The 27,261-nt window shown below is 33.0% G+C and overlaps 1 protein-coding gene across 3 annotated transcripts in view; it reads right to left on the minus strand.

Moving 5' to 3' along the window:
- Nucleotides 1–430: 430 nt before the first annotated feature.
- The window catches only part of LOC127716409 (UDP-glucose 6-dehydrogenase-like), a 36,516-nt gene continuing 9,685 nt past the window's right edge, over nt 431–27,261 (minus strand). For 2 of the 3 annotated variants that reach the window (XM_052222609.1, XM_052222607.1), the window contains exons 3-11: nt 24,355–24,492; nt 22,207–22,371; nt 21,202–21,399; nt 19,467–19,614; nt 10,049–10,161; nt 8,481–8,611; nt 7,318–7,413; nt 6,052–6,184; nt 431–2,819 (exon numbers count right to left, since the gene is read on the minus strand). In XM_052222609.1, coding sequence (XP_052078569.1) covers nt 2,643–2,819; nt 6,052–6,184; nt 7,318–7,413; nt 8,481–8,611; nt 10,049–10,161; nt 19,467–19,614; nt 21,202–21,399; nt 22,207–22,371; nt 24,355–24,492 — 1,299 coding nt within the window. In that variant the 3' untranslated portion in view covers nt 431–2,642. The remainder of the gene's footprint in view (nt 2,820–6,051; nt 6,185–7,317; nt 7,414–8,480; nt 8,612–10,048; nt 10,162–19,466; nt 19,615–21,201; nt 21,400–22,206; nt 22,372–24,354; nt 24,493–27,261) is intronic. The other variant, XM_052222608.1, reaches the window with a different exon arrangement.

A 27,261-nucleotide genomic window follows, 5' to 3' on the forward strand; every position in this document is an offset into this window, starting at 1 on the left:
CCAGATTTCAACAGTCTTTGTTCCTGTACATATATTCCTTTACAAAATGTTCAATTTTCCTCATTCCCAGAATTTGGCACATTCTGTACTTTCACAGAGTACCTATGCAGGCAAAGGTGTCTGTCAGATCTACAAAGTGCTCACAATTGATCACTGTTAAGCTCTGACCAACTGAGAAAAGTGTGACATAGATATTTAGGGCCTTTTATAGCTGACTATATGGTATGGTTTTTTCTCATTATTAAAGGCCATACGGTTACCTATAATTGCTTACATCCACTTCATTTGAACTTTGGTGGATAGTTGTCTCATTGACAATAATACCACATCTCCTTATTTTTATATAGACATAGGAAACTAGTAAATGCAATGTAGCCCCTACTTGTAAAGTGGGGGTATAATAATTCCAACTGTAGAAAGGAAACTAAAAAATTGTCAGAAATTCTTTATTATGCTTAAGCGATATAAATGTAAATATCAAATATAAAATAATGTCAAAGTAATGGTCCCAGGATTGCATTATAATTTCCTAAATGGAAATTATTTATAAGTGATAACTTTGTGGACATTTAACTGGATCTCATAATGATTTAGTTAGAAGACAACACAACATAGAAACATAATCATTTGGCAGTACTAGTGTCATAAACAATAATCACTAAACAACATATTTATCATCATTCAATATTAATCTAACAGGTTGAATGTGATTTAATCATTGTTATATAAAAAGTGCCCTCCCTTTGTAATGGGGTAAATATGTCACAGTTTTTTAGTATTGGGAAATTCCCTACTATAAATTTGGACATAAATATATGTATTAATTGGTGTGAATGCAAAATCTATTAATGCCACCTTTGAATTACGCATGAACAGAATAAAAGTATGACTCTTAAATAACTGAATCTAATTCAGTTGCACTTTTTTCAGAAACCTCACATTAATTTCTAACAGTTTCATAATGAATAAAAAAATCTTTAACCGAAAAAATTTGGAAGTCAAATTTAAGAGTTTATGTAGCAAGGCTACTATTGACCTAGTTGATTTATAATCATTCTCCATTGGCACTAATGGATAACTCATTTATCTAAGTAGAGTAGTGGCTTACTATGACGGGGGTAATTTTGGAAAGAAAATCCTTCTCTATTGCTACACTTAATTCATACTTTTCATTATATCTGTGTATTTGTTTTTGCAGTGTGATAAAAGGGAAGTAAACTGGAGAAAGATACTAATATTAGATTGACCTAAAATTTTGTCACTATATCAACAGTGTCGGGATCAAACCTATATTTTAGTAAAAAAATGCATCAACACAGTAATAACTAAAAAAAGAATGAAAGAACACGCTGAAATAACAATTAAAAATTTGGGAAACTATACTTCATTGTCACATTGTTAGATTTCATTTTTCAGAGATTGAAATCTTGCTAAAAGTTGTTTCATTACTTTGAAAAATAAAATTCAAATAACTTAAATAAAATAACCCTAACATAATCATGATTACAGTGGTGAATAAAATGGCATCCTCCTTGAAAAAATCTGAGCATATACCCACAATTCATATCATAAAATTATACTACTTCTTGAAAAATAAAAAAAAAAACAATTGGAGTTAACAAATGAAATGCAGAACATTGCAAATATTAATGAAAAATTATGAGCAAGTTTTTGATCTAAATTTTATCACAGCCAACCTTCTGACTTTTTCTGTGCACAGTATGCAAAACACAAATACAGAAAATGTCAGTAAAACAAAAGAGATTCACCAATCAAGGGAAGTAACTTTTGTCAATTCATTAAAAATTACCTCCCTTTAACACTTGGAACATAAATTGATTATCATTTCAGACACTGTTTCAAGTATGTTAGAATTAGTGCCCTTTACCTTGACACTTCCACAACACTAACAGCTCATTAGTACAATTTCCCACAACACTAAATGCTAGCAGACAAATTCTGTAATGTTTTATAAATGTGAAAATGCAAAATAATTTTAATATAATAAGACTATTTCTTGATAAATTACTTTAGATGACACGTGGCCTAAAAGACTACATACCTGAGGGACATTCTATTGAGGAATTAATAGGAAATGGTTATCTATGAGTCATTACAAACACATCTGTGGTAACATTAATACTTTTGTTTGTTAATATAATTACTGTGACTATTTTCTTTTCCTTTAATTAGAATGTTCCTCAATTACAGATCAGTTTAATCCATGCCTAATCAGATCAAATTCATTGAGTAAATAAATGCTGTCTGCCAATTTTAACATGTAAACAATAATAACATTTTAAATTCATCACTTAAATATTAAATCTGAATTCTGCATCTATGTTATTTCATTTTCATATCTACATTAATATGAGTGAATGCAGACATTTATTTATGAAATGATTGATTCATGAAAGATCTCTGTGGTTTACCTCAAATAATTATAAACAGAATGTGTAGATTTCTGATGGTATTTGATTCTTTAATATAAATCCTTATTTTCAATTAACTATTACCATGGTAACGCAGAATGTAACAGATTTATTCATGCTTTTGATATGTCATAACAAAATGGAAATATGATTGTCAAAATAAATTCCCTCTAAATACAAAACAACAAGTTAACAACCCAAAATTGACAACTATTGTGCTGGTGCTGGTGCATATGGTCTGTGAACGTTTGGTCGTTGTAATCTTTTGCCGATCGTTATCACATTAAAACCTAATCCCATTAATTTCTGATGATCAAGTATGATTCTACCATCAAATAAGAAAGCTGGTTTCAACATACTGCCATAAATCTTCTCATAATCATAATTCTGAAAGTACAAGACAAATTCTATCAATTATTTAAAAACAGACTAAATAAAATGCTCCGCTGGGGCGCAGCTTGATACGACCGCAGAGGTCGAACCCTGAACAGTTGGGGCAAGTATGGACACAACATTCAAGCTTGATACAGCACTGAATTTGGATTGTAATTAAATATTTGACACAGCATAGATTTCTGACACAGAATGAAAGTGGTCTAAGAACTTAAAAATTTTCAATTTACCTATTCATACATGTGATGGACTGTGAAACTCAGATCAGGAGATTGGGAAATTTTGGTCAGGAGATTAGGACTCAGATCAGGAGGTTTTTAATCGACATTAATTTTGTTGTAAATGTAACCGTGTGCTGTAAAAATGGTCTTTTAAAGTGTGTTTTCTTCAACTTTCCATCCAATTTATTATGTTTATAGTACCCTTGTACTTATAAAGTTTCTCCATCTTTATATTCTACATGTTCAATCTAACATTGTTTTTTCCAGTATGTTCTTTAAATTTTTTACTTCATATTCTATAAAACAATCATTGCAACCAGAACATTTTTTTAGCTGTCTGCAAATAGTTTTTATTTATTTTTTTTTTCTCTTGCAAATAGTTTTTATTTGCAAACTCAGAAATTCATTCTATCTGTAAAGTTAGGGTCATAGTTATTATATAAATTTCAATTTAAGCCTTAAAAGGAAGTATAGAATCCTCAAATAATTTTCAAATTATTATTTTTTATTTGTCCTAAGACATTTAAAATCATTTAATAACCATCCTTTTATGATTATTTGTTCAATTTATATTTTATTTATATTCTTTTAAAAATTTTCATTATTAAAAGGAAAGTAACTTAAAACAGGATAAATCAAGGGAAGTAACCCAATAAATACACAGTTTTTGTTACACAACGGCAGTTAGCCTGAGGTAAAAATCGTTGCTTACCAGTATGTTTGACACCCAAGCTGACAAGTGAAGCCATATAATTATGCATGTTAATTGATTTACAGGTAAAATATAACTTCAGGTAATGTCAGTTACACCAGATGCCTGAGATGATATGATGGGCAGAAATTTTTCATGGAAAATGTTAAAGAAAAAAAAGGAAACCCCCCCCCCCCCCCCCCCAATTTTTTGAACCCCCTTATGATTCACCGCCCCCAAACTCAATCCCAGCTTTCCCTTTGTGGTATGGTACCTTGCACTACAATTTCAGAGAGATTCATACACTTGAACACAAGTTATTGTCTGGAAACTAGAAAAATGCTTGTTTTTTGGCCCCTTTTTGGCCCCAAATTCCTAAACGTTTAGGGCAATTACCCCCAAACTCAATTCCAGCTTTCCCTTTGTGATATGGAACCTTGCAGTACAATTTCATAAAGATCCATACACTTACACACAAGTTATTGTCCTGAAACTAGAAAAATGCATGTTTTTTTTGCCCTTTTATGGCCCCTAATTACTAAAATTTTGAGTGAAAACCCCCAAAATCAATCCCAGCCTTCCCTTTGTGATATGGAACCTTGTAGTACAATTTCATAAAGATCCATACACTTACAAACAAGTTATTGTCATGAAACTAGAAAAATGCTTGTTTTTTGCCCCTTTTTGGCCCCTAATTCCTAATATTTGGAGGAAATTACCCCAAAAATCAATCCCAGTATTCCCTTTGTGATATGGAACCTTGTAGTACAATTTCATAAAGATCCATACACTTACAAGCAAGTTATTGTCATGAAACTAGAAAAATGCTTGTTTTTTGCCCCTTTTTGGTCCCTAATTCCTAAAATTTGGAGACAATTACCCCCAAAATCAATCCCAGCATTCCCTTTGTGATATGGAACCTTGTGGTACAATGTCAGAGAGATCCATACACTTACACACAAGTTATGTCTGGAAGTTACAAAAATGCTTATTTTTGGCCCCTTTTGGCCCCTAATTCCTTAACTGTTAGTACCATAACCCCCAAAATCAATCCCCACCTTCCTTTTGTGGTATTGAACCTTATGGTAAAATTTCAATGAGATCCATTCACTTAAACTAAAGTTAGAGTGCGAAAACTAATGTGTATTTGGACGACGACGCCGGACGACGACGACGCCGGACGACGACGACGACGACGACGACGACGACGACGACGACGACGACGACGACGCCAACGTCATACCAATATACGACCACAAAAATTTTTTTGCGGTCGTATAAAAATCACTGTACAAGAGATTTGTAAAAATGTCTGTTAGTCCTCTTCCATTTTTAACTGTTCAATTACTAATTTTTTACATAACTCTTTTTACCTTCTTGTTATGTGAGCAAACCTAGTTTTTTCAATCAATATCTTTATTGAAAACAGCCCATTTGCAATCTGCATTTATTATATTTATAAAGACCATACTGTTAATACATGACATTTCAAAATTCTTTCTCTGACAGATAAAAAAGTCTGAAGAAACATTCCATTTTCTGTAAATTTAGAAAAAATGTGATGGGATACGTTTCAAAACAAAAAAGAATCACAATGTGATGGGATACGTTTCAAAACAAAAAAGAATCACAATGTGATGGGATACGTTTCAAAACAAAAAAGAATCACAATGTGATGGATACATTTCACAAAAATAAAAATCACAATGTGATGGGATACATTTCACAAAAATAAGAATCGCAATGTGATGAGATACGTTTCACAAAAATAAGAATCGCAATGTGATGGGATACATTTCACAAAAATAAGAATCACAATGTGATGGGATACGTTTCACAAAAATAAAAATCACAATGTGATGGGATACGTTTCACAAAAATAAGAATCGCAATGTGATGGGATACGTTTCACAAAAATAAGAATCGCATTTTATATTTCAATTATTTGTATGCACCATTTCCTGAAGTCAAAATAATTGATCTTAGAATAAAGAATGGAATTTTTGTGCATTGTACAACAATAATAATATCAAATGCACCCAAAAGTTTGTGAATTTACATTTACAATACATGAAAGGTTTGATCAAATATTTATCCTCAAACAATTTGAAATACAGTGCCGTTTTATTTATTTCTATGATAAAATTCAAAACAAACCACTAGATACCAAGAATTTATTCCATTTTATTAAATATCGAAAAAAAATGTCTCGACATGTTATTCAATATAAGCATGCAACAGATGGAAGAAATTCTTGGAAAATATGAAGTCCTTGAAACTCTCCCCTGTTTCAGGTTATTTGTTCCCAACTTACTATGAATTCATCCCATTCTGTACAGACCACCAGAGCATGTGTATTCTCTGCAGCCTTGTATGGATCTTTATGGATGGTTACCAGTTCCTTTACTCTGCTTGGGTCGTCTGAGATAGCTGGATGTGTTAGTTCCCTGAAATTCACAAAGTACTAGTTTTTCATATCTCATAGTCATATATGAATTCCATAAATTTTATCTCACTCATCAATCCAATGTGGATATTTTCCAGAGTTGTTATTTTTATAATTTCAATGCATTAACATTTTGTGAGGTGGTTAAAATTTGCAGATTGAATAATAAGTGTGCCCTTCAAAATGAGATGTAAACATTTGCTACTGTGCTTTATGCAAACAAAAATAAATTAATTCCTACTTGTTACTTGGATCATGATTTGTGGTTGTCTTGTCAAATTACAACCATAGAAATTTTCTGATGCATTGCAGAATTGATGCTTGTGGTTTAAGGCAATAATTAATTTAATCAATATATATATCCAAAGTTCTTACTGTGCACGTCAAATTTTCTGATGACAACATAACTTTTTTGCAACTCTTTCCATTAAAAAAGAATGAGTTTCATTCTGTATAATTCACCATTTCAGAATACAAAGGATTGTGGGTAATTTCAATGGTTGTACACCAAAATGAGTAGGAGGTTATACCATGTTGTTATGGTTATCCTTTGATTTAGACAATTTTAATCAAGTAGAACATTTGAGGATATTTCCCAGAATGCATTATATTCTGAAAATGAAAAAAATAACACTTTAAAAATTTTGTGCAGCCAAGCACTTTTCTGGATTTGGTTTGCACCTGAAATGGTGAATTCAATGATTGACAGATTTTTGACCTGTTGTTTATATAAAGCTAAAGTTCACAAAACAGTATAAAGTATCCATATCTATCAAGGGTTGATTATAAAAGTTTACAGTGAAAAGTTCTTGTATTCAGAAGACTGAGTTAATACATTGAAGAAGGGGCCTCGGTGGCCGAGTGGTCTAAGTAGTTACTACTTTAATCACTAGCCAGTCAACACTGAGGTTGTGAGTTCGAACCCCGCTCATGCGGGTGCACTCGACTCCAATCTTTTAAAAATTGACTAGGATTGTCAGTTTTTCTATCGAAGGTCAGGGGTTTTCTCCTGGCACTCCGGCTTCCTCCACCAATAAAAACTGGCTGCCACGAAATAGCCCAAAAGCGGTGCTTAAAAGTGGCGTTAAAACACCAAAAAATCAAATCAAATCAAAATACATTGAAGATACTTACGTTATTAACTGTTTTTCCTCTACTTTTGGATCATAGATATGTAATTTGGCTCCTTCATCCATTAAATATTTACATATATAAATTGCAGCTGATTCTCTGTAAATATAAAAAAAAGTTTTATGATATGTAGGTGGTTCAATATACTTGAGAGATATTAAAATGATAATTCAAGTAGAAAAACAAGCTGTCATGGCAAAAAAAAAACCAAATAACCTCTCTGTAGTTCCTCTTTTAAGGAACTTGCTGCTGGCCCTACTACATTTTCATTGGCCTGGGTAAGCAGGCTTATGGTTTATCTTGTTGACTATAACTATAATGTTTCAATAAATCTTTGGTAAATGTATGTAAAAATCTATCAATGTACTTGGAAATAATCATATTATCAAAGCACAACCAGTTTTATTGCTAATCTTTATCATGAAGTTTACTGGGCAGTTTTTTTGTCTTTGATTTTAATGGTGTAGATATTGCATGTATCTTGCATACAGTCCAATGGATTAGACCATTTACAGTTCTTAGTAATTTGTTAAAAGTTGCATAAACATTCATGGGCTATGAAGTGGAGGAGATTTTTTTTTATTAATTTCTAGAAGTGTCATTTTTCAATTTGTATGATATTGTGTGTAATTCATTTGGTGTTTAATTTGGAATTTCTGCCATATTCTTTATGTGCCTGTCCCAAGTCAGTAGCCTGTAGTTCAGTGGTTGTCATTGGTTCATGTCCGTCATATTTGTATTTGTAAAATGTTTTGTTATAAATTCATCCATTAGTTTTCTCGTTTGAATTGTTTCACATTTTTCATGTCAAGGCCTTTTATAGCCGACTACCGGTATATGGTATAAGGCTGTACGGTCTCATATAATTGCTTACATCCACTTCATTCATGTCATTTGAACTCTGGTGGAGAGTTGCCTCATTGGTGATCATACCACATCTTCTTATTTCTATACTGTGGATTCATTATTATTCGTTAGATACCAATTTTCGTAGATTTAGTGGGTATAGGTGAACCACGAAATTAAATGTTCAACGAATAACAAATTTTCCATAGGCTTGTATGCAGACTTTGTCAAAACCACAAATTAAATATCAACGAACATGCAAGTTTTCCTTAATCCACATAAATTGGTCCCCACGAAAATAAATGAATCCACAGTATTACCTTGTATCACCAGTGTCTTTCTTGAAAGCAAAACCAAAGATTGCAATATTTTTGTTGGTCACTGTATTAAACAGACATTCTATTATCTTATTGGCAAATCGTCTTCTCTGGTAGTCGTTTATGTTAATTACCTGTGAAGAAAGATGCATCAATTTTAATTACTGTAAATGTGAAAGAAGATGCATCTATTATTATAGGCACAATGATAGATTGATGCGACTTATATTCCAAATTTCTGTTGTTAAATACTTATTTGTCTGCCAACAAAGTAAATGAGCAATAAACAATACTGTAAATAAACTTATATTTGTGAGCCGTCAATTTAAATAATGCAAATATTACAAAATAGTCATGAAAGTGTCTAACTTTGATATTTTCTATTAAAGATACATGGACAAAATTACAAAATCCAGAATATAAATTGCCAACAAAATTGGCTAAACGCGAAAATAAGTTGATTAACAATGGTCCCCTCCTGAATCTAATGGATCAATCTGACTTCAAATTTATAAAGTAAGTAACAAAATGCAAGCTATAATCATAAGGTAACAGGTATAAGTACATGACATTTTCACTATTTTTATAATTCTTCTGTTGACTAATACTTTCAAATACACATGACTTTCTCCTTATAAATAAGGATCTTTTCAAATAGAAGACGTTTATCCTCCAAATATCAAATTTTTGAAATAACAAAATAAAAGAAATTATAATTGCAAAGGTGAACATTGGGTATTCACAGAGATAAATTAGTCAGCTGTTTATTACACATTTCCACTGTGCTACTGCTCCTATTCAGTTCAGAAATACACAAAAATAAACAATTGTTGTTTGTTTCTTTTCTACCACCTTGACTGTGTTTTAATATTCAGTTCACACAGATACATAATATAAAAGTAAGGAGATGTGGTATGATTGTCAATGAGACAACTCTCTACCAGAGATCAAATGCCATAGAAGTTAACAACTACAGGTCACCGTACGGCCTTCAACAATGAGCAAAACTCATACCGTATTGTAAGCTATAAGTGGCCCTGAAATGACAAATGTAAAACCATTCAAACGTGAAAACTAACAGCCTGATATATGTACAAAACAATAAGCGCAAACAAATATGATATATATACAAAAACAAATGACAACCACTGCTTTTGTTTTTGACACTTAAACATATTTTTTTACTTAATTTTTTAAAAGACTGATTTTGGTTGGGCATTTCTTTCCTGAACATGGTAACATTCCTGTAATATTAGATTAGAAACCAATAAAAAAAGTTTGTATTCTTATTCTAATCAGTAGTTAATAAAGCCTCTTGGAAACAGACATTACACATAGCTGCCAATATTTACACACCCATCGATAAGTAATAAATCATGCATGGTTTAAGCTGGGGTTAATTAACGACCAGTTAAAGAAGTCATCAAGCTGTGAGTCAATATCCACTCTCGATTATAGGATTCAGTCACAATAAAATTAATACTTAAAAAAAAAAAATTGGTGACCCTGACTGGGGTGGGTGGCACTTGCCCCCTATGCCACCCGGTTAATCTGCAACTGTTGTTTGTTACCTGTTGCCAGTATTCTGCCACCTCAGGTAAGTTGAGACATTCACACAGGTAAACAAGGTTCAGTACATCTTTCTGGAAACAGCTGCCACCAAATCCTGAAATACCACCATAACCTGCAATTAACAACCAGCTGGTTGTCAGGAGGAGCAAAAGGTGAAAGACGTGCAATAAGCAGCATAACAGGGATTCAAACATTTATATCAGAATATATCTGCATTTTTTTGGATGTCTAAAAGTTCATACAATATTGTTTTCCGAAATGTCTTTAAGGATGTTCGCTACTCTGTTTCAAAATAACAAGCTTTTTAAAAGACTGTTATAAATTTATAGTATATAAATGAAGGAACTAAAAAAGCAGAAAAAAATGAAGGGTCCGTGAGCTTGTTTGCGAGATATAAGCCATTGAAAATTTGGTAGGAAATGATTCTCTCTAGATTTTTCATACATTTAACATTGTCACCTTTTTTCTTTCAAAAACAATGAAAAAATAACAAGGACTTTATAAGATTTTCAAATAAGGATTTTTAAACTCTATGTAATAAAATTCTGAAAAGAAAAGTAGGGGTTAGCGGGCAAAATTTTTAATGGCACTACATGGATAAACCCAGAGGATTCGGAATATCTGGCAAAAAATCAAAAACAAGAGGAGCGAACATCTTTAAATTGATTAATAATTTGTTAACTTTTATAGCTTTTTACCAAATGTTTTGTATTGATGAACTGTAAACCATCTTATTTGTGCAGATACTTCTTTTTGCATTTAGTTGTTTTGAGCCAAATTCAAAGTCATACATTTTTGTCATTTTTGATGTAATTAAATAAGGGAAGATATATTTTTTTTACATATTCATAACAATTAATATATTAACATTATTTTTCTGGAAATTTGCAAAAATTCGGTTAGGAATATTAGATGGTTAACAGTATTTAATGATACTATCTAAAACAAAATAACATTGAATTCATAAATTTGTAAACATTTTCAGAATTTCCTATCTTAAAATTTCTTGTATATTTTGAATCCCTGTTGACATGGAAAAGGAATACATGCAAAGATAATGGTATAATGGTGATGGAGGTTGAACAAAGAAGAGAAATCTATTTAAACATTGTCCTCCTTTGTCATCTATATAATATATACTGTAGATCATTAGTAAACAATAACAAAAGTGTGCAGCAGTTTCAATAAATATATTTTTTCAACATTCAAACTCTACAGCTTTTTTTCAGTTTTCTAGCTCTACAATTGAGGTTTCTGTTGTTAACATTTTTCTAGCACTAATTGTGAATATACATGATTATGTCCTAGCCAGTTATCAGTATAGCTCAAATTATGAATTCAGTTCTTTACATTTTCTAGCTCTAATTATAAATCCAGCTCTTAACATTTTCTAGCTCTAATTATAGATTCAGTTCTTCACATTTTCTAGCCCTAATTATAGATTCACTTCTTCACATTTTCTAGCCCTAATTATGAATTCAGTTTTTCACATTTTCTAGCTCTAATTATCAATTCCGTCTTCACATAAAGGGATAATTGCTGTCAAATTTATCTTTACCTATTTGACTCAAATTCTCATATTTGATTTATAACATTCTAGAACTTAAATCTAAATTACAAAAAGTAAAAAAAAAAACCAATTAACAATGCATTAACTCGTTATAATGTATCAGCATTTTGTGTGTATTTTAGACTAGACAACATCTAAATAACCATAGAGATGACCTCTGAAGATTGCTGATAGTCATATGACCTGATGTAGACATAAATATTAAAACAGACAAGCCCATGCAATCATATAATGATGATTTTTCAAGGTCTGTTTGATTTCATGTCATAGATAAAAAAAAATATGTTAATCATCATTTCACCTGAATAAGACTGATTTTTTGAGGGAAGAATCAGTCACCAAAATGGTTCTTCCCCATAGGTTCTCTTGTTTAACATTTCAATATATTGACATTTTTTTCTTTCTAATAACTGAACAGGCTTGAAATATTGACTTGCAAGTCAATAATACATCAGTGATGTTTTTGAACTTATTTTGGCAAAATTGAACCTAACTGACTGCTAAAAGTGAAATGCCCCTTTACGAAAGGGAGCTAAAAAACATTAACTTTATTTTTAAAATAATCAAAATGTGTATAAAACTCCAGCTTGTATATTTTGAATAGATTACACTTTTTAAAAAAAAAACAGAATTTTCTGTATTCTCATTTCAAAATTCACCAAGTATTTCAATCTTAAGTCAGTTTACACCAGTAAAACAATCCATCAAGGAGGAAAACTTTATACTGGTTGAGGACCAATAATCACAAAGTACCTATAATTACCAAATACTTGGATAAATAATACCAAGGGCGGATCCAGGATATTAAGTTAGTGGGGCGCAAACTTAAATTTTTTTTGAGGTAAAATTATTGAAATATTCTTTATTAAGCTGAGGACAAGCCATGCTTTGCAAATTTTAGGAGGCGCACGTCCGCCACACCCCCACCTGAATCCGCCCCTGAATACTTTAGTAAGACCACTGCATTTAATAAACAATTTCACATGATGTTATTACATTAATGGCTTATTAATGTAGCATTTTGAACATCTTATAAAGCAACTTTTTCTCCATCTTAAAACTTAATGAATTGTTCAACAAAAAATGTACATGGTGTATGACAATAATTGGTACCGAATTCATGCAGAAATATGGATAAGAAAGAGATAAATCTGAGGACATTTTCTGACCAATACATGCACATATTTTGATTACAATCTGTGCAAAACCAAATTTTTAGGGAAAAACCAACATATCTTTTTGAAATTTATAACAAAATTTATAAAATGCCATAATTGGTCCACGTCCAGTACTTACCGATACTAACAAGTAACCATAATTGTTCTACTATGTAAAATATTGTTCATTTTTACTGCTCTTTCTACTTTCTGACTTATCAACCATATTGTTAGAGGTGTGTTCATGGTGTTAGGTTGTGTAAATATTGTTAAAAGGGTGTTCATATTAATAGAGGTGTGTTCATATTGTTAGGTTGTGTAAATATTGTTAAGGGTGTATTCATATAGTTAGGGATAGGTTCAAATTGTATGGAGGTGTTCATATTGTTAGGAATATATACATATTACTAATGGCACTTACATTTTGTAAACTAGATGTGTGTTCATATATTTTAGGTTGTGTTAATATTGTATGGGGAGTGTTCATATTGTTTGGGGTGTGGTCACAATGTTTGGGGAGTGCTCACATTGATAGGGGTGTGTTCACAATGTATGGGAAGTGCTCATATTGATAGGAGTGTGTTTACAATATAAGGGGAATGGCCATATTGATAGGGGTGTGTTTACATTGTAAGAGGTGTGTTTATTGCCAGACTAGTGTAATCTTTGATCAGCATCACTACGGCACGGTAGAGGATTCAAATGACCAATATTGAGACAATTGAGTAATACCGTAAATTAATTTGGTTAGGGTTCCCGAACCAATACCCTTTGACAATTATATCTAAATCCTTAACACTCAATTTTTTTTAAGGGAATTCTAATGAAAATTTGCAATATTTTTGAAAACTTAAGGATTATGTACCCTTGTCTTGATTCAATGCTAAACATAAGGAAATTTTATAGAAAATCCACAGCCTTTCCGTTTGTACTCTCATATTTGACAATTAAATGCTTGATAGATACAGAATTATTGCATGCAGTGCTAGCAATAATTCCTTTAAAACAAGTTTATAAATTCAGATATTGGTTAAAACAAATATAAATATGGACTAATTCAAGTACAACTTTTAGGGTGTGCTCGACTTTAGTGACCCAGCACGAGGTGTTTTGGAATTTAAAGGTTGTTTAGAACTTTTTGTAAACAATAAACGCTAGCTGATCATAGAAAAAGAAGTAAATAATCTATGTTTAAAATTTTATAACAAAAATCTCTGTAGCCTGTGGATTTTCTTCAAAAATCTTGGTTTTAATTTCACTAAATTCTCTTTTTCTACTAAATGCAATTAAACTATAAATAATAATGCTTTACACGAAGTTTCCCTTTGACATATGTACAAAATGGTCCATCTCTTTTATTCATTATCTTTGCTGTTTTGATACTATTGCAGTTTGAAAATTTCGTAATTGACAGGCCACAGAAGGGGTCATAAACCTTAATGTATGTAAGAAAATTTATTGTATCCCAATAAGAATTGTTCTTGCATCAAATAACATGAAATAACAACATTGCATTCTGTCTGGTGTTAATGAGATTTTCAACTTATTCAGAATTACAATAATTTTCAATTAATTGTAAAAAAATAATTTTTAGTATTCATTGTTTAATAACTTAGTTGAAATTCTGACTTTATTAAACACTTTATAGGATTTCGTCTGTTTCAAATGATGGAGTACAAAATAAATGTTCCGCTATAAACTAAGGCAGTTTGAAAAAAATAATTTTAAAACTTTAATTAGAATAAAATGCTTCGCTGGGCGCAGCTTGATACGACCGCAGAGGTCGAACCCTGAACAGTTGGGGCAAGTATGGACACAACATTCAAGCTTGATACAGCTCTGAATTTGGATTGTGATTAAATATTTGACACAGCATAGGTTTCTGACACAGAAAGAATGTGGTCTAAGAACTTCAATTTTTTTAATTTACCTATTATGGTCCAATGTCCAAAATCAAAATACATGGTTAGATTCAGCATATCAAAGAACCCCATATATTCAATTTTTGTTGAAATCAAACAAAGTTTAATTTTGGACCCCAACTTGGACAAACTTGAAAACTGGTCCCATAATCAAAAATCTAAACACATGTTTAGATTCAGCATATCAAAGTACCCGAAGAATTCAATTTTTGTTAAAATCAAACTAAGTTTAATTTTGGACCCTTTGGACCTTAATGTAGACAAATATAAAAAACGGGACCCAAAATTAAAAATCTAAAAACACGGTTAGATTTGGCATATCAAAGAACCCCAATTATTCAATTTTTGATGAAATCAAACAAAGTTTAATTTTGGACCCTTTTGACCTCAATATGAACCAATTTGATAGCAGGCCCACAAATAAAAAATCTAAATACATGGTAAGATTCAGCATATCAAAGAACCCCATATATTCAATTTTTGTTGAAATCAAACAAAGTTTAATTTTGGACCCCAATTTGGACCAACTTGAAAACTGGGCCAAAAATCTAAAATCTAAATACATGTTTAGATTCAGCATATCAAAGAACCCCATATATTCAATTTTTGTTGAAATCAAACAAAGTTTAATTTTGGACCCCAACTTGGACCAACTTGAAAACTGGTCCCATAATTAAAAATCTAAACACATGTTTAGATTCAGCATATCAAAGAACCCCAAAAATTCAATTTTTGTTAAAATCAAACTAAGTTTAATTTTGGACCCTTTGGACCTTAATGTAGACCAATTTAAAAAACAGGACCCAAAATTAAAAATCTAAATACACAGTTAGATTTGGCATATCAAAGAACCCCAATAATTCAATTTTTTATGAAATCAAACAAAGTTTAATTTTGGACCCTTTTGACCTCAATATGAACCAATTTGATAGCAGGCCCACAAATAAAAAATCTAAATACATGGTAAGATTCAGCATATCAAAGAACCCCATATATTCAATTTTTGTTGAAATCAAACAAAGTTTAATTTTGGACCCCAATTTGGACCAACTTGAAAACTGGGCCAAAAATCTAAAATCTAAATACATGTTTAGATTTTGCATATCAAATAACCCCATATATTCAATTTTTGTTGAAATCAAACAAAGTTTACTTTTGGACCCCAACTTGGACCAACTTGAAAACTGGGCCCATAATCAAAAATCTAAACACATGTTTAGATTCAGCATATCAAAGAACCCCAAGAATTCAATTTTTGTTAAAATCAAATTAAGTTTAATTTTGGACCCTTTGGACCTTAATGTAGACCAATTTAAAAAACGGGACCCCAAATTAAAAAACTAAATACACGGTTAGATTCGGCATATCAAAGAACCCCAATAATTCAATTTTTGATGAAATCAAACAAAGTTAAATTTTGGACCCTTTGGACCTCAATGTGGACCAATTTAAAAACGGGGCCCAAAATCCAAAAACTTAATACACGGTTAGATTCAGCATATTAAAGAACCCCAAGAATTCAAGAATAAAACCCCATTGAAATTGATCAAGAAATAAGCAATTTATACGAAGTATCTTCTTTTGCACAACACTGTGCAATTGAATATTTCTTGCTATTGCGCAATACTGTACAATTGACAATTTCTTGCTATTGCGCAATATTGTGCTATTGGATATTTCTTGCTATTGCGCAATACTGTGCAATTGAAGATTTCTTGCTATTGCGCAATACTGTGCAATTGAAGATTTCTTGCTATTGTGCAATACTGTGCAATTGAAAATTTCTTGCTATTGCACAATACTTATTATATAATAATTTACACATCCTGTTTGGTGTGTATCTCCTACCATATCATTATTATTTGCTTTTAAATATAAATCAGAAATAATCAACTTAAAATGGAAAATTTTAAAAGAAAAAAAAAAGGAAAAAAAGAAAAAAAAAAAAAAAAAAAATCTCCCCCCCCAAATTTTTTGAACCCCCTTATGATTCATCACCCCCAAACTCAATCCCAGCCTTCCCTTTGTGGTATGGTACCTTGCAGTACAATTTCAGAGAGATCCATACACTTGAACACAAGTTATTGTCTGGAAACTAGAAAAATGCTTATTTTTGGCCCCTTTTTGGCCCCCAATTCCTAAACGTTTCGGGCAATTACCCCCAAACTCAATTCCAGCTTTCCCTTTGTGATATGGAACCTTGTAGTACAATTTCAGAAATATCCAAACACTTACACACAAGTTATTGTCATGAAACTAGAAAAATGCTTGTTTTTTGCCCCTTTTTTGGCCCCTAATTCCTAAAATTTTGAGGCAATTACCCCCAAAATCAATTACAGCCTTCCCTTTGTGATATGGAACCTTGTGGTACAATGTCAGAGAGATCTATACACTTACACACAAGTTATTGTCTGAAAATTACAAAAATGCTTATTTTTGGCCCCTTTTTGGCCCCTAATTCCTTAACTGTTGGTACCATAACCCCCAAAATCAATCCCAACCTTCCTTTCGTGGTATTGAACCTTATGGTGAAATTTCATGGAGATCCATTCACTTAAACTAAAGTTAGAGTGCGAAAACCAATGTGTCTTCGGACGACGCCAGACGACGCCGGACGACGACGACGACGACGACAACGACGACGACGACGACGACGACGACGACGACGCCAACGTCATACCAATATACGACCAAAAAATTTTTAATTTTTGCGGTCGTATAAAAATTGATAGAGATTTCAAAATAATCTGTTGCAAAGGAGTAGGTCCGGTATGTGGCTGTTCAGTGACTTACACAAGGAGCATGTGTGCTGTTCAGTGACATGCTCCTTGTCTCAGTCACTGAACAGCACACATGCTCCTTGTCCAAGTCACTGAACAGCACACATATTCTCTTTGTCTAAGTCACTGAACAACACTAATTCTCTTTGTCTAAGTCACAAAACAGCACATGTTCTCTTTGTCTAAGTCACTAAACAGCACACATGCTCCTTGTCTCAGTCACTGAAAAGCACACATGCTCCTTGTCCAAGTCACTGAACAGCACACATGCTCCTTGTCTAAGTCACTGAACAGCACACATATTCTCTTTGTCTAAGTCACTTAACAACACATATTCTCTTTGTCTAAGTCACTGAACAGCACACATGCTCCTTGTCGAAGTCACTGAACAGCACACATGCTCCTTGTCTAAGACACTGAACAGCACACATGCTCCTTGTCTAAGTCACTGAACAATATATCTGCTCTTTGTCTCGGTCACTGAACAGCACACATGCTCCTTGTCTTAGTCACTGAACAGAACATATTCTCTTTATCTCAGTCACCGAACAGCACATCTGCTCTTTGTCTCAGCCACTGAACAGCACATCTGCTCTTGGTCTCAATCACTGAACAGCACATATTCTCTTTGTTTCAGTCACTGAACAGCACATATTCTCTTTGTCTAAGTCACTGAACAGCACACATGCTCCTTGTCTAAGTCACTGAACAGCACACATATTCTCTTTGTCTAAGTCACTTAACAACACATATTCTCTTTGTCTAAGTCACTGAACAGCACACATGCTCCTTGTCGAAGTCACTGAACAGCACACATGCTCCTTTTCTAAGACACTGAACAGCATATCTGCTCTTTGTCTCAGCCACTGAACAGCACATCTGCTCTTGGTCTCAATCACTGAACAGCACATATTCTCTTTGTCTCAGTCACTGAACAGCACATATTCTCTTTGTCTAAGTCACTGAACAGCACACATGTTCCTTGTCTAAGTCACTGAACAGCACACATATTCTCTTTGTCTGAGTCACTGAACAGCACATATTCTCTTTGTCTAAGTCACTGAACAGCACACATGCTCCTTGTCTAAGTCACTGAACAGCACATATTCTCTTTGTCTCAGTCACTGACCAGAACATATTCTCTTTGTCTCAGTCACCGAACAGCACATCTGCTCTTTGTCTCAGTCACTGAACAGCACATATTCTCTTTGTCTCAGTCACTGAACAGCACATCTGCTCTTTGTCTCAGTCACTGAACAGCACATCTGCTCTTGGTCTCAATCACTGAACAGCACACATGCTCTTGGTCTCAATCACTGAACAGCACATATTCTCTTTGTCTCAGTCACTGAACAGCACATATTCTCTTTGTCTAAGTCACTGAACAGCACACATGCTCCTTGTCTAAGTCACTGAACAGCACACATATTCTCTTTGTCTAAGTCACTTAACAACACATATTCTCTTTGTCTAAGTCACTGAACAGCACATCTGGTCTTGGTCTCAATCACTGAACAGCACATATTCTCTTTGTCTAAGTCACTGAACAGCACATCTGCTCTTTGTCTCAATCACTGAACAGAACATATTCTCTTTGTCTCAGTCACCGAACAGCACATCTGCTCTTTGTCTCAGTCACTGAACAGCACATCTGCTCTTGGTCTCAATCACTGAACAGCATATATTCTCTTTGTCTAAGTCACTGAACAGCACATCTGCTCTTTGTCTCAGTCACTGAACAGCACATATTCTCTTTGTCTAAGTGTTGTGTGTAAGGTATATGCCATGATAGTAAAACCAAATCACTAACACTTACATTCAAGAACTTTTTTTATTCTGGTATCCATAACAACAACACTTACTACAACTATCTTTCAGGGACTTATTGCTCAAACTGGTATCCATGATAACAACTTGTGTTTTACTAACACTATTTTTTTTTAATTTACTATTCATTCTGGTATCTATGACAACAAAAGGACACTTACCCACACTAGCTTTCAGGAATTTATTGCCTATTCTCGTATCCATGCCAACAGCATGTGCTACTTCTGTAACATCTGCTCCAGTGGATTCACAAATTGCTGACATGGCATTTATTGAGGATATTCTCTGAGCTAAAAATGCATTGGCTGCCTGTAAACAGCATAAATAAATAAAAATAAGTGTCAAAATCTGTTAACAAAGAGTATTATCAATCACAAATGTGTCAAAATCTGTAAACAACAAACTATGGGTTTGTCTCTGGATACAGGGTTTCCGCTGGCAGTCGCCATTTTCGCATTTTGCGAAAAAAATAAAAATTGTGGCAATTTAAATTATTATTGGCAAAAGAGATATAAAGGTTCGACTTTGTCTATCTTGTTAACTTTTTTCTTAGTTCTCTGACTTTTCCCTGATCAGACATTACTTGGAATTGACCTTGTACTAGTTACCATTTTGATAGAAAATCAATAATCAGCTGATTGCATTTTACATTGGACTAACTAATAAAGGCATTGATTGTATAGTTTAATGAAATGCTGTGGTTATCTGGAGTCACATTTCATCTAAAGAATTTCTTTACAACTTTGATAGAAATATTTTTTTTTTTGAAGTGGCTACTTCTAAATTGTTTTAACGACATATGTGTTTAAAGCATAGTTTTATGTCTCTTCTTTTCCTTTTAAGATTCTTTTAATAATGGTCCAGAAAACATAAATGATTGCTATGATGAAAAATATTAAAAAGTAAGAAAAATCTCTGACCTTTAACTTTGATAGAAATAATTGTTTTGATGTGGGTACTTTACAATCGTTTCAGCGACGCACATGTTTGAAGCATAATTTTATGTCTCAAATATTGTCCCTGGGGAAGCCCTGTCTGGATGTCTATATGGTATCAGTGTCACTAACATAAACACCACATATACTTTTAATCCAATTTCTGATTGTTTGCTTTGAAGTCTTTTTAAATAATCAAGTTGCCAATTATTGACTATACATCTTACATTTTACATTAATTTACCAAAAGTTCTGAATACCATGTATTATTGCTATTGTTTTTATTGTGCTAATCATTTAAGGTAGTTCTGAAGTATTCATAGTCAAATAAACTAATTTGTTCAGATATGTGTTCATAGCTATATAAATTAACGAATTTAGACAGTTCAGAAGACCATGTGTTCATAGCTATATAAACTAACGAATTTAGACAGTTCAGAAGACCATGTGTTCATAGCTATATAAACGAACCAATTTAGACAGTTCAGAAGACCATGTGTTCATAGCTATATAAACTAACCAATTTAGACAGTTCAGAAGACCATGTGTTCATAGCTATATAAACTAACCAATTTAGACAGTTCTGAAGACCATGTGTTCATAGCTATATAAATTAACGAATTTAGACAGTTCAGAAGACCATGTGTTCATAGCTATATAAACTAACGAATTTAGACAGTTCAGAAGACCATGTGTTCATAGCTATATAAACGAACCAATTTAGACAGTTCAGAAGACCATGTGTTCATAGCTATATAAACTAACCAATTTAGACAGTTCAGAAGACCATGTGTTCATAGCTATATAAACTAACGAATTTAGACAGTTCAGAAGACCATGTGTTCATAGCTATATAAACGAACCAATTTAGACAGTTCAGAAGACCATGTGTTCATAGCTATATAAACTAACCAATTTAGACAGTTCAGAAGACCATGTGTTCATAGCTATATAAACTAACCAGTTTAGACAGTTCTGAAGACCATGTGTTCATAGTTATAATTCTATCTTTTGAAACCCAATGTCCATACACCCAACATAATGCCTGGATGGCCTCGTGACCTTCAGGTGTCTGGTCTCCTCCAATCAAAACTCTGTCTGGTTGTAATAGATCCTTGACAGCTGTACCCTCGGCTAAGAACTCTGGGTTTGACAAAACCTGCAACAATATCAACATTTATTTAGGACTTTAGATGGTTTGGTTTGTCAGCCAATACCAGTTATGCTGTTAACCTTGCAATTATGAACTTATGGCTTTCCGAGGTTTTCTAGGGGGCTATCAACAGCAACCAAGAAGACATACGATATTTTTCCCTGTTTTTATGTATCCAAGGTGTTTCCTGATAATGGTTAATGGAACACAATTCACTGTAGTTGACCTTGCTGTTAATTTTTAGTCAGTTCAAAATCTTGTGTTTCTTATATTCTTCTACTGATCAATGAATACAGTCATTTTTATTACATAGACAATTCAGATTCATTTTTAAGTCTGTCTTGGATTATTTCCTGAAAATCACAATAATGAAGCTCAATGTCTATTTTTAAGGAGGTTGACCGACATTTCCCCTTATTTTTTGTACCTTACATTGTATGTCAAACTTTAATTTCTATGTTTATGTTGAAATTAATACCCGACACCTAAATTTTGCAACCCTTTACAAGATCTTACAACATTCACACAGTGGTATCAGATATTTTCTCATGAAATGTAAAACTTTTCCATGAACGGAAGACAAATAAGGACAAGGTGTATAACTTTACCAGCCTTGATTGATAATACACTTTGTCCACATAACCAGCAACAGGTCCCCATAACCTCAAGATTGACCTATTTCCTGATATTTGACCTCAGGTTTAACATTGACCTTCAATATATTTTTGATACTCTAACTAGCTCTGACTATTACTGCAGTATGTCTATCAGTACTAAAACCTTTCTCACTTAACCTCAGGATTGACCCCTTACCTGATATTTGACCCCAGGTTTAACATTGGCCTTCAATATATTTGCGATACTCTCAGCAGCTTTGACTGGTACTGTACTTTTCTCCACAACAATTTTAGACTTGGTTGAGACAGTGGCAATCATTCTGGCAGCTGATTCTATATACTTCAAATCTGCTGCTCTTCCCTGGAATAATAATAAAAAAATCAATTTCACAAAATACCTGACATTCTAACAAAAGAATTCAATCTAAATGACATACATTTGTACTTGTTCAATGTTACAATTTCAATCTGGTTACACTTTCAATTGATTTTATTACCATACATTTTAGTGGGTGTGTTGACACCATACATTTTAGTGGGTGTGTTGACAACATAAGTTTTAGTGGGTGTGTTGACACCATAAGTTTGAGTGGGTGTGTAGACACCATAAGTTTTAGTAGGTGTGTTGACACTATAAGTTTTAGTGGGTATGTTGACACCATACGTTTTAGTGGGTGTGTTGACACCAAAAGTTTTAGTGGGTGTGTAGACACCATAAGTTTTAGTAGGTGTGTTGATACTATACATTATAGTGGGTGTGTTGACACCATACATTTTAGTGGGTGTGTTGACAATATACATCATAGTGGGTGTGTTGACACCATACCTTTTAGTGGGTGTTGACACCCTACATTTTAGTGGGTGTGTTGACACCATACATTTTAGTGGGTGTTGAAACCATGTGTTTTAGTGGGTGTGTTGACACCATACCTTTTAGTGGGTGTTGACACCCTACATTTTAGTGGGTGTGTTGACACCATACGTTTTAGTGGGTGTGTTGACACCATACCTTTTAGTGGGTGTTGACACCCTACATTTTAGTGGGTGTGTTGACACCATACGTTTTAGTGGGTGTGTTGACACCATACCTTTTAGTGGGTGTTGACACCCTACATTTTAGTGGGTGTGTTGACACCCTACATTTTAGTGGGTGTGTTGACACCATACATATATTTTTACATGGTAATATTCCTTTTTCATCTTTTGAATACGTTTTCAAATTTTTAACTTATATTTGATAATTTTTAATAGCAATCTTATTTTAGACTTTTTTGGCTATTTATTTTACCAACTTTATTCAGTATAATTTTATTTTGATTCATTGATATATATATTCCACTTTTTTGTAAAAATTTCCACATTATTAATCCTTTTATCTAGAAAAGTTTTAACACTTAAATATTTATTTTGTGTGTTCATGTTTTATATTTTTATCACTGTCTGTGTGTATATTTCGTTTAACATGTGATGTAAAGCGCTTTGAGTAATATTGTTTTAGATTTAGCGCTATAGAAAAATTGTAATAATAATAATAATACGTTTTAGTGGGTGTGTTGAAACCATGTGTTTCAGTGGGTGTGTTGACACCATATGTTTTAGTGGGTGTGTTGAAACCATGTGTTTTAGTGGGTGTGTTGACACCATATGTTTTAATGAGTGTGTAGACACCATACATTATAGTGGGTGTGTTGACACCATACCTTTTAGTGGGTGTTGACACCCTACATTTTAGTGAGTGTGTTGACACCATACGTTTTAGTGGGTGTGTTGACACCATACCTTTTAGTGGGTGTTGACACCCTACATTTTAGTGGGTGTGTTGACACCATACGTTTTAGTGGGTGTGTTGAAACCATGTGTTTTAGTGGGTGTGTTGACACCATATGTTTTAGTGGGTGTGTTGAAACCGTGTGTTTTAGTGGGCGTGTTGACACCATATGTTTTAATGAGTGTGTAGACACCATACATTTTAGTGGGTGTGTTGACACCAAAAGTTTTAGTAGGTGTGTTGACACTATACATTATAGTGGGTGTGTTGACACCATACATTTTAGTGGGTGTGTTGACACTATACATTATAGTGGGTGTGTTGACACCATACCTTTTAGTGGGTGTTGACACCCTACATTTTAGTGGTTGTGTTGACACCATACGTTTTAGTGGGTGTGTTGAAACCATGTGTTGACACCATATGTTTTAATGAGTGTGTTGACATCATAAGTTTTAGTGTGTTGACATGATAAATTTTAGTGGGTATGTTTACACCATTAGTTTAAGTGGGTGTGTTGACACCATTAGTTTAAGTTATTTTTAGTTGGAGTGTGGACACAGATAAATGACTTACTTTCCCTACACCATAATTTTTAGTGGGTGTATTAACACAAATAAATATAAGGTCAGCCTCCACTATTTCTTTTTTCACATCAGTACTGAAGAATAAGTTTTTGCCACGACTTCCTTTCACTATATCATCCAATCCAGGCTGAAAACAAATACATCAATATAATTAACATACTATATCATCCCAATCCAGGCTGAAAACATATACAAATGTACATCAATATAATTAACATACTATATCATCCCAAAGAAATTGCTTTATCTATTATTTGTAAATAAAGACATTATCACTTTGTCTTATTCTTTGATCCTATACAGTTTGTACTGATTGTTTTGTATGAGATATTGTGACTGCTGATTACATAATTACTTCAGAACTACAACAGCTTTATGTTTCATATCATCTGCTACATTTACTGAGCAACATTTATGTGGGTAAATGTGTATGTGATGGATACACATGATAATAACAAATTTAACAAAGACATATTACATTGCTGGGGTAAATGTGTATGTGATGGCTGTACATGATAATAACAAATTTAACAAAGACATATTACATTGCTGGGGTAAATGTGTATGTGATGGATACACATGCTAATAACAAGTTTAACAAGACTCATTACATTTAGTGCTATTCTCTGTGTTTTCCTTTAGAACTAGCAGCCTACTAAACAGTCTTCTAATTCATATTTATTTAACTCTGACTATACTGCAAGACTTATTTAAGCACAAAAAGATTTGACCAGTCATAAAGATTAATGTGGCACCGTAACTTTGACCTTATACAAGACTAATGTAGATCCTTACTTAGACCTTACAGTAAGACTTATGTGGTCCCTTAACTTAGACCTTACAGTAAGACTTATGTGGTCCCTTAAGTTAGACCTTACAGTAAGACTTATGTGGTCCCTTAAGTTAGACCTTACAGTAAGACTTATGTGATCCCTTAACTTAGACCTTACAGTAAGACTTATGTGGTCCTCTAACTTAGACCTTACAGTTAGACTTATGTGGTCCCTTAACTTAGACCTTACAGCAAGACTTATGTGATCCCTTAACTTAGACCTTACAGTAAGACTTATGTGGTCCCTTAACTTAGACCTCACAGCATGACTTATGTGGTCCCTTAATTAGACCTTACAGTAAGACTTATGTGGTCCCTTAACTTAGACCTTACAGTAAGACTTATGTGGTCCCTTAACTTAGACCTTACAGTAAGACTTATGTGGTCCCTTAACTTAGACCTTACAGTAAGACTTATGTGGTCCCTTAACTTAGACCTCACAGCATGACTTATGTGGTCCCTTAACTTAAACCTCACAGCATGGCTTTTGTGGTCCCCTAACTTAGACCTTACAGTAAGACTTATGTGGTCCCTTAACTTAGACCTTACAGTAAGACTTATGTGGTCCCTTAACTTAGACCTTACAGTAAGACTTATGTGGTCCCTTAACTTAGACCTTACAGTAAGACTTATGTGGTCCCTTAACTTAAACCTCACAGCATGGCTTTTGTGGTCCCCTAACTTAGACCTTACAGTAAGACTTATGTGGTCCCTTAACTTAGACCTTACAGTAAGACTTATGTGGTCCCTTAACTTAGACCTTACAGTAAGACTTATGTGGTCCCTTAACTTAGACCTTACAGCAAGATTCATGTGGCTCTGATTTTAGCAGGAATATAAAGCTCTTCAAACAAATTCTTTTATTTCTTTTATAAAAATGACTCTATTATCAACCCAATCTAGTTTTCTACCAGAATGATAAAGTTTTCAAATGAAAATGAAATGTCCACCAAGCTGATCGATACAATATCATTTTTTTCATTTTTTTTCCTATGAGAGCAATAGTTCACGGACATAAGTCATGTTGTTTTTTTTTTCAGTTAAACAACTATCTGCTTCAATATAAAAATAAGGATATGTGGTATGATTGCCAATATGGCAACTATCCACCAAAGTTCAAATGAAGTGGATGTAAGCAATTATAGGCAACCATACAGCCTTCATCAATAAGAAAAAAACCCATACCGTATAGTCGGCTGTAAAAGGCCCCAACATGAAAAATATGAAACAATTCAATTGACAAATATATTATAATTACCCTTAAGTTTCATTGATTATTTTCAAAGGCATGAAACAATTTTTCATAACTTTACCAATTTCTATAATTCACACTCTATGCTACATGAATGTAAAGCACTAATATAAATTAATATATCAAAATTCCACAGAATCTGTATTATTTATATGTAGATTTCTTGTCATTTTTACAGCCAATCAATCTTGACAAAACAAATATAACAATTATCAAAAACAAAAAGCTTTCATTTGTTATAATTTTTAACAAACATTTGCACCTCTTTTCACAAAAAAAACTTAAGAGTAAAAATACTTGTAAGTTATACACATTTAAGAATAACTTACAATCAATTTTAATTGTAAGATTTTTTGAGAAAAGAGTCATAGTTCTGATGGTTATCAAATATTTAATCTTTCTATGAATAAAAGAAGATATGGGTTAGGGGTATATGTCAATGAGATAGCAACCCAAAAATTCTAGTTAGTAATGTTTTTAATAAGTAATGTGTCAATAGATAATCTATGGTTTTAAAACCTTCCTCAAGTTGTTTATATCTATTTTCCTTCGCAACATGAAGTCAATGATGATTGCTTATGATATCATGTCCTCACTCTACTCTACGAGGAAAAAAAAACCTTCTTTGGCGCCATCTTACTAGTTTAACCCCGCCATATTCTGTATGTGCCTGTCCCAAGTCAGGAGCCTGTTATTCAGTGGTTGTCGTTTGTTGCTGTGTTACATTTTTGTTTTTCGTTCATTATTTTGTACATAAATTAGGCCGTTAGTTTTCTCGTTTTAAATTGTTATACATATGTCTTTTCGGGGCC

The sequence above is a fragment of the Mytilus californianus genome, unplaced genomic scaffold, assembly GCF_021869535.1.
Source record: "Mytilus californianus isolate M0D057914Y unplaced genomic scaffold, xbMytCali1.0.p SCAF_9, whole genome shotgun sequence".
NCBI classification, from domain to species: domain Eukaryota; kingdom Metazoa; phylum Mollusca; class Bivalvia; order Mytilida; family Mytilidae; genus Mytilus; species Mytilus californianus.